Below are 8,939 nucleotides of genomic sequence, written 5' to 3'. Positions count from 1 at the left end.
AAAGGTGCTGCAGTTGATTGATAACTTCCATTCGATATAATATGTTGTTGTTGTTGTTAGTGAATATAATTACTTACCATCTGGCTATTATAAACCAACCCTTGTTCAACTCTGATCCCAAACTATACTCTACAATTAAGTTCCTGCAGAACAACTTGATGAAGGGATGCAAACATTGAAGAAATTTGGATTTGCTGCAGTTATTAAACAACACACCGAAATACAGTTGAAATGCCATATTTACTTCACAGAATAACAATTTACATAACCTTTTTTTTCTCATTTTAACATAAAATCTGATTGAACTGTTTCAACCAAACTTGGTGTTACTTCATATCATACGTACACTTTCCCTTTTAGTTGTCTAAATGTTTACAACAGCCTTTTATAAGCTATATTTTAATGCAAACAAGTTTAATTTTCATCATTTACAGAAGCTGCTAGGCAGACCCAGCCGGCCCAGCTGATCCAGTTGGCTCAGTGGTTTAGGTTTCCAACCGTCATGGTTGGCATAGTAAATAAATATAACTTTAATTTATACTACCTTTTGTAATTTACTGCAGTTTTCTTTCTGATTTTTATCAGTGTAGCTACATGAAATCTACAGTCAGTCATTTTGTTTGACCACAAAACGTGATAATTGTTGCTCTGGCAAATCTACATCCCACCTGTCAAGTGTTATTCTTTTGCCACAACAGCATGTAGCTACTTTAGGTAATGTTAGGAGTAGAGCACAAGTGAAACGAGTTAGAATTGATGTGATATGTAGCAGTAATAGGACACAAAGACAGATTCTAGAGTAATAATGTAAAATAATAGAAAGAAGTCAGTCATTTTCTCGAGCAACACCACAAGCTTTCACTAGTAAGGCTGCATTTCACTAGTAAGGTTGCATTAACTGGTAAGGCTGCATTTATGTCTTGTGTTCTTGTGTTATCTTGTGTTGTTTATGAAATCAAATCTCAGCGGAATGCACTGAAGTTTGTGGTTGTACAGTGATGAAATGTGAAAAAGTTCAAGGGAGATGAAAACTTCTACAAGGCTTTGAAACGATGATTAGAAATGATATTTTAAAACCTCTAAAATTGCAATCTCAGGTTCTTAAGCTGAAATGTGTCACTTTAAGCTTTTTACTGCTTAACTTTCAGAGCAACAGTGGTTCCTTTTGCTCGGATTGACCTCTTGTTTTCAGCTGGACACCACGCTGGGATGGTTTTGCCTGATGGTGAATGTGCGTCCGGTCCTGAAATAGTTCTCTATTTCCTCCAGCGAGCGCTTGCGAGTCTCCGGGATGCACACGGCGTTGAACAGCAGGCAGAAGACGCACACCACCGTGAACATCAGGTAGGGCACGTACAGGCCGTAAGCGTCCACCAGGAGGGTGAAGGCGTGCGTGAGCGCGAAGGCCGTCACCCAGCTCACTGTGACACACAGGCCTGACGCCACGCCCCTGGCCACCAGCGGCAACACCTCTGACATCAGCAGCCAAGTGATCGGTCCCCATCCCATGGCGTATCCTAGGAGACGGCCAACAATGTGATGACGTAGCACAAAGTATATGCACACAATGGTTTTTTTGCCTGTGTGTGTATTGTTTCAATGAAATGGGTGTGACAACATGCTGAACAGTTTCTACCTGCCAGGGTTTAATGAGTTTGAGGATATGAATGTAGACAAATAAACAGTGAGCAGCCAATTTAACCAGACGAGCTACGTATAAAAGATGCAGTAAACGAGAAAAATTAACATGCAGTTGCTGACATCAACATGTGACTGAATACAAGCAGCATGCCTCACACGAGTGAAAGTGTCTGCAATTAATCCATTGTATTTGCTGTATTTGTATGCTCCAAATCCAATGCGTGGGTCACAGGACATAGACCAGCCAGATCAGAAGGATGTTGTTTGTGAGCATAAAGTTCCTTTGTTTTAATATTGTTTTTTTTTGTTTGGTTTTTACTGTCCCAACCGCCTTTCCAAAGAGTTGCTTGCTTGATATACAACAACTGCCTGGATGTTTTTCCTGCTTGTTTATGTGCGATAATTATCTGTACTTTTTCTCAGTGTCTGAGCCAAATGAATGACATTGTTTGGCTTTAGTGCCAAACGGTAAACGGACTTACAGTTTTTGTAGTGTGACAGTGTCCTCAGAGTAGTTTTCACAGTGAAATTACTGTTGTAGATTTAAATCTCCCTGTCCTGTTTTTTCTTTCTGTTAAATTGGTTGAGATTTTAAACTCACATTCAAGCTAGAAACTTTGTTTTCATTACGTCTGTTTGGCAATGGGTAGATTTCTAATGTTGAGAACTTTCAGCTGTGTACTCAGCTGCTTTGAGTTTACACATTGTTTTATTTCAGACACAAAAATATATGTATTAATAATAAGTTTCAAGTTTGAACATGGTCGGAGAATACAAATTGTGCCACATTTCAACCTTGGCTCCTGTTCTTTGTGATGTTAGAGTACGCCCGTTGTCAAAACTCACCAAATATAAACACCATGGTACTGATGAGCGGGACGAAGCTCAGAGCCGTTTCCTGGCTGGCCTGCAACGCATTGCCCAGCTCAGAGTTCGGAGCTGTAACATTTACAGCCGGGCAAGGCGTGGTGTGGGAGATCATGGTCAGCGTCAGAGAGGACAGGAACATCAGCATGCTCGACGTGTACAGCAGGGCTTTACGTCCTGCCTTGTCCATCAGGCTGGCTGCCACGGCGACAGAGAGGAGGCGGACCGCACCCACGATGGCAGCGTCGTACCTGAGGGGCGCAGAGGAGGACGGGATTCTGCTTTGAGTTGACAGAACAAGAGAGACATTTTTAACAGATTTGTTCTTCTGCGACGTCCCAACCTGGGCTCCAGGGAGACACTGCTCTTAGCAAAGATCGGCTCCAGGTAAACCAGAATTGGCGTGATTCCCGTCATCTGCTGCAAGAAACGCATCCCAACCGAGATCAGGATTGGCCGGTAGTAGATGGGCGTGCCCAGCTGGGCCAAGGTGATCTTAACCTGTGTGTTAATGCTGTGCTGTGGAAACAAAACAAGGCAAGCACACAATAATTCACTGAGCTGACAGTTTAACTCAGAGTAAATATGACCTCCATTAAAACCTAAACGATTCTCTTCCTGTTTAAAACAAAATGTCACATTTTCTTACGTTCTACTTTGAATCCCAAGAAGCAGAACCAAAAAAACAAACTGATTCAGGTTTTATGCAACACAAATCTGGCAAAAAAAAAAACTTCCAGAAAGCTGTAAGATGCTGTAAAGATGTAAAGATGTAGATCCTAAGGCTGAAAACCCATCTGTTTACAGCTGATTAAAAGTAAGTGGAGCTCTGATCAACACATTTGACGTGTATTTGCTTGACTTTGATCATGTAATATAATACTGCTTGTTCTCATAATGCGTCGCCGTGTGATGCTTTTGAAATTCCTTGCTGCTGAAATATGCCACACAAAGAAACCCAACTCGGTTACCTGTATGGCATTGAGCTCTATGCTCGTGTTGTAGTTGGGTCCTCTCAGCCAGCGAAGGGCTTTTTCCGCTTTCTGCTCCTGGCCGAGGGAGAGGAGTCTCCTGGGGGAGGAAGGCATGAACACCAGCAGGACGACCATCAGCACGGTTGGCACGCACCCCGCCACCGCCAGCCACCGCCACGGCACCACCAGACCTGTGCGTCATGTGTTAACAGAAGCAAGGCGTGAAGGAGTAACAAAAGCACATAGTCGACATAGCTTTCTGACATGTCACTGAAAATGTCCCAGTGTGACTCGGCAAAAAGGAGAACAAGGAAAATTATGCATCTTGCATGACATGTATTGTGTCTTCTTCAGATTTCAAAGATGTCGTTCTTTTGATTGTTATCGCTTTACTGTTTATTCGCAGAAGCAGCTTGGTGTGGACAATGTGGGTTTAGATATACGTTACCAAGGGCGTAGAGCGTTAGGGTGCCAAACACGGCTGTGATCTGGGGGCAGGAGCCCAGGGCCCCTCTGACTTTTTTGTGGGAGATCTCTGAGATGTAAACCTGTTGCATAAACACACAAAACACCTCATATGGTATAGCGCACCAGGCATTAATGTTTCTTTTTGTTATGCTGCAATCTGTATGTAAACATTAAGATTCTAGATTTTCTAAGTGGACTCCAACCCTGTGACAGAAGCAGAAATCCCTTCCTTCTGGTCTAGAAAGTGTTTGGGAGCTACAAGTATGAGCCAGAGAGTGTTGCTACGGTACTGGATCCGGTACCAGTAGGGAAACCGGAGGGACAGCTGGACCTACTGGAATTGAAGCAGCCGTCATCCCCCCGGCAACACCGGTCAAGAATCGACCCCCGTGGAGCATCGACAAGTTCACGGCTCCTCCAATCAGCGTGTATCTGAAAGACAAATGTACAACACGTTGTTACTGAAACGCGGTTTCAGAATCCTACGCAGCTACAACTTTGGGGCGAATTAAAAATAAAACTATCTTCCTGTCCAGTTTCAAGCACAGATTTTGACAATCATGAGTCAGAAAACTATTGCAAACAGGCCTAAAAGTGTAATTAGCCAAAGTCAACAGTCTTCATTAGTCAGTTGTTTCAGCAGTTTTGGTAACAATAGTGACTGGGTAAGACTGGACTAGATTTTAAATAATTACTCGGTGGTGAGATCAGGGCTCATTTTTTGGCATTTCTTTAAAGTCTGACCTCTTCTTTTGTTGTTGAGACTGCTCACACAGTAAAACACCCTTCCTGTTGCTAAACACTTCTTCCTCTGAGTTCACTATTATAACCACATCTTTGTTGCTACAGTGAAAATATTCTTTAAACATAATTAGCTGAATTTCTTGCATCACAAGTTTTTTACACTCTCTTACCCATTCAGACAAACTTGCATTCAGGTAATTTAATTCCATTCTGTAAGGTTTTAAAATAAATGTAAATGTTACCTTGCAATGAAACCTTGCTAAACGCTGGGTTTCATTGTTGTAATCTATAATAAGAGTTTTCCACTGTTTATTAAGAAGGATTTTAATAATTTTCTACTTGGAATTTTACAATAAAATCTAAATAAATACAAAGATGACAAAAAAAACTTCTAAATTTTTAGCCATTTTACATTGTTTCATTATCTGTCAACAAATCTTGATCTCATTTCCAGATAGAAACAAACTTCCAAGTGGATTGAAACTTATTTTAAATATGTCAGGTGTGAAATTAATTTTGGGATTAACTGTGATGTGAAAGAAAATCATCAATATTCTCCAAGAAATAAAATACCAGGAGTCAGACTGGGCCAATGAAGGGCTTGCTACTGATATGAACTGTTTGCAATCTCAAGTTCATTGTTCCTATTTTTATGCGTATTTCATAATCCACACAAAAGCTGCATGTCAGTAACTTTTGGTTTCTCAGTCGGACCCACCCAGCGGTCGAGGGAACCGCTGACATCATGATGCTCATCTTCCGTCCAATCAGGTCGTTGAGCAGCATCGCCCCGAGACCCCCGGCTGCTGCACCCAGGGAGTAGATGGACCCGAACCAGGCCGCCTGGTTCGGGTCCAATCGGAGCCGAGGGTCTGCATCGGGACTTGTGAGCTTCGGCAAGACGGGGGACGGATAGACCAGGGAGTAACCAAAGTTGAAGTTACCAAGAACTGCTGAGAACACGGCTAGATACAATCTGGAGTTACTGATCTGAAATAAAGGCAGGTGGAGAGGAGAAGGAAAAGGAAAATATTAAAATAAAAATTAGATGATTCCATGCTAAGCAGACAGTAACTTAACTTTTTTTGAACCTAACAGTTCTGTATTATTGCACAATTCAAGCATGAAACTATAACTGCACGGTGTCTTTCATAAAGTTGATATACAGTATCAAAAAAATGTTAAAAACAGTAACAGTTTGCAGTTTGTACTTCTCTTTACTTGAAAATCTAAGGCTTAAAAAAATTTAAACTGCAAGAATGCACTTTTAATCCTGTTTGTGCACACTCTTTTGGAACCAATTCACTTCAGTATTAGATCGTATTAACTTTTTATAGATTTTTTTTTTTGTTTCAAGTGTCAACCACAAACTGCTTTTTGACAAAATGGATCGTTCATTAATGACGGATGCTGATGAAGCTGAATTAAACCGAGACTTAGAACTTTACAAATATATTTACATTCGTGTGAACTCGTCCGTTTCTCTTTCTGACTACTGGGTGATGTTTTATTTGCTTCCTCTCATTTTTTTTATTGTCTGAAATGATGTCAGAACAATCTGACTAAAACCTGAAACATTAAAAATGCAGATTGTATCGTTGGATAGAAGAGTTGCAGAGTTCACACAGCGACCAATTGAAGCAAAGCATTAAAGAAGAGTTAAAAATAAACATTTCCAACCTCGGACACAGATGATGTAGTTCTTCGCAGCAATGGCGTATGCACGGAGTTCATGTTTGTCTCAGACGGCTGTGGCTCGATAGATAAAAAAATAAAAAGTGACCGTTTGATTTATTTCCTGTGAGGAAAAATGAGCTATTGCATAACTTTATTGTTTAAAAAAAAGTTATACGGAATTTCCCGGTACTCGCACAATGTCCCCGTTGTGCACTTGGAATCTGGTCATAAATGTTCCATTAGAAAAACAATAGAAAACAAAAATAAAAAATAAATATAGCTATATATAGGCTATATAAAAAAGATAATATCTCCCTCCTGAAGCGCTTCAGTTCTTTTTGTGTTTCGCTTGCAGGTCATGAATGACTCAATCAAACAAACGGTCCGAGGCAACGGGAGAGATCACAGATGGTCAAAACAAAACTGAAAGTAAAGAAAAAAAAAAAAGAAGAAAAAATCTGATTATGTACGATTTTTGGAAGGGAAGCTGAACTGACCAAAAAGAGTTTTTCTGCAGTAAAAAAAAAAAAAAAAACCCGCACAAAATGTTAATGTTTAAAGCTATCACCTGAAAGTATTTCATATATATTGCACTGAGCAGATTCAACAGATTAAAGAGCAAAATCGTCTACTTCCTCTTTTGACACGTAAATCAAGTCACATCATAGTCAGGAAGCAGAAGGGAGAGATCCGCTATGCATGTGATTCCTAGATTGGGCCATTCAGAAAGAAAGCAGAAGAAGAAGAGTTCAGGATCCTCCTCTAACTAAACGAGAGGGAACAAGGAAAGTACACGCTGTTTCAGCCACGACCCACTCATGAGGTTTAAAAACCACATCACACAGTCAAACAAACTCAGAGTGCTTTGCAAAATGATTCACTTTGTCTACATTATTATAATGTATCGCAAAATAACGTAAAGCTGCATGATTGGATGGAGAAGGTGTATCTTCCACAGATTCGCAACTGGATTTAGATCTTAACTTAAAAAAATGTGCGCCGCACTTTTCAGATATTGAACTTAAACCTTACAGTTATGAACATCTTTGTGTTGGTTAATCAAAAGACAGCGTTGCTGTAAAATGCAGAGAAGTTTTCTGATCTTAATGGGATGAAATCAGAAAAGAAAATTTAAGGGATACGAATAGTTTTGCATTGGAATTTTGAGCCAAATTCACGCCATGAATTATACTATAACATAGTAATGTACTTTAAACTCACAAGAAAAATTTGTTAGGTGTTAAAACTCATGAAAGTTGAATATGTTCTGTGTAAGTTGATAATAACGCATCAAAGTCATGTGACCAGATAAAAAGTTTAAATAGTAGTTCTCATTTACAATTTTAAGGGAAAACCTAGTATTGCCTAGAGGATGGCAGAAAACACCAGATTTTGTCATATTATATTTTTGAACTAAATTGCTGACATATTTCCTGATATTTCCTATATTAGGAAATGCTAACTGTTGTGTTAACTGTTGTGTGGTTGATTTCACTTGTGTTTCCCCTTCTTGCTTGCAAAGGAGGTGGAGATATGATTGTGTCATACAATGTTGCACAATCTTTAAAATAATTCAGACATAACAGTAATGTAATTAACCTGATTGGTTTCTGCATGTCGACTAGAAGTAATTGTGAAAAAACAAAACAAATCAGAAATGTAAACACTTCACAAAATTTCACAAGTTACCTGCAGTCAGGATATATCTTTTTCTAAATTGCTGATTTTTTAACAGTATCAGCTACGCACAAGTGGAGAATGAGAATATGTGAAAGAAAGTTCTTACAGACTGCAAGCTTGCCCTACAACTATGAATATTTCATTAGATTTGATTGAATCTTTTAAACATTTGTCTTTCTACTATTGTTCATTCATCTTGATAGAAAGACAAACCGACTGCTGTTTTACACTTAGACTGCTAAAGAGCAGAAAGGACCCTTTGTGGTGCTATAAAACAATAAAACTATTCTCCTCTAAGCCAATCAGGAAAAAACTTTAATATGAGTTGAACACGTTTGTCTTGTTGGGTGCTTTAAAACTGCATTTGATGTGAACTATGCTGGGCAAACTATCTGAACTGAATTAGTCCCATGCCTACTCATGCGCACATGCAAAGTTAGTTTATTGAACAGAAGAGCTACAATAATACCAATCTATTTGTATTGAACTTAGATAGAAGTTATAGGAGAAATGTAGGCATAAAATGAAAGTATTTGGGAAACAAACATAAATGCAAGACTGCAACAAAGACACGTTAAAGCCCTAATCTAAAAAAAACCCCAAAACAAAACCATGTAATACTTTTCTGTGTATTGTTTTATTTTGTCCATAGATCTTGGACCTGATATTTGCGGACTTTAGTCCATTAATAATAGTAATAATAATAAATAACAAAACTCATATGAACATTTATTAATTAAATTTAGATATGTAATTATTCTGTGTTTTCATGTCCTTGTTTATTCTGGTTAAAAAAAAGGGAAGAATAATAAGAAGAAGTGAGACAAGTCCTTTCACAGCTTTGTTGGGAACGAAGAATTTGCAGCTGATTTAAAATAAATAGACATT

At 39.0% G+C, this 8,939-nt stretch overlaps 1 protein-coding gene across 1 annotated transcript; it reads right to left on the bottom strand.

Annotated features, from left to right (window-relative positions):
* Positions 1-221: 221 nt before the first annotated feature.
* Positions 222-7,355, bottom strand: slc2a6 (solute carrier family 2 member 6). The gene is made up of 8 exons (XM_008415717.3): positions 6,375-7,355; positions 5,413-5,684; positions 4,286-4,382; positions 3,931-4,030; positions 3,480-3,673; positions 2,852-3,027; positions 2,488-2,759; positions 222-1,517 (listed from the first exon to the last, which is right to left on the bottom strand). The coding sequence occupies exons 1-8, from the start codon at positions 6,426-6,428 to the stop codon at positions 1,189-1,191; spliced, it is 1,494 nt and encodes a 497-aa protein (XP_008413939.1). The 5' UTR covers positions 6,429-7,355; the 3' UTR covers positions 222-1,188.
* Positions 7,356-8,939: the final 1,584 nt, after the last annotated feature.

The sequence above is a fragment of the Poecilia reticulata genome, chromosome 8, assembly GCF_904066995.2.
Source record: "Poecilia reticulata chromosome 8, P_reticulata-male-v2, whole genome shotgun sequence".
NCBI lineage: Eukaryota > Metazoa > Chordata > Actinopteri > Cyprinodontiformes > Poeciliidae > Poecilia > Poecilia reticulata.
This window is presented reverse-complemented; position numbering and strand designations above follow the sequence as displayed.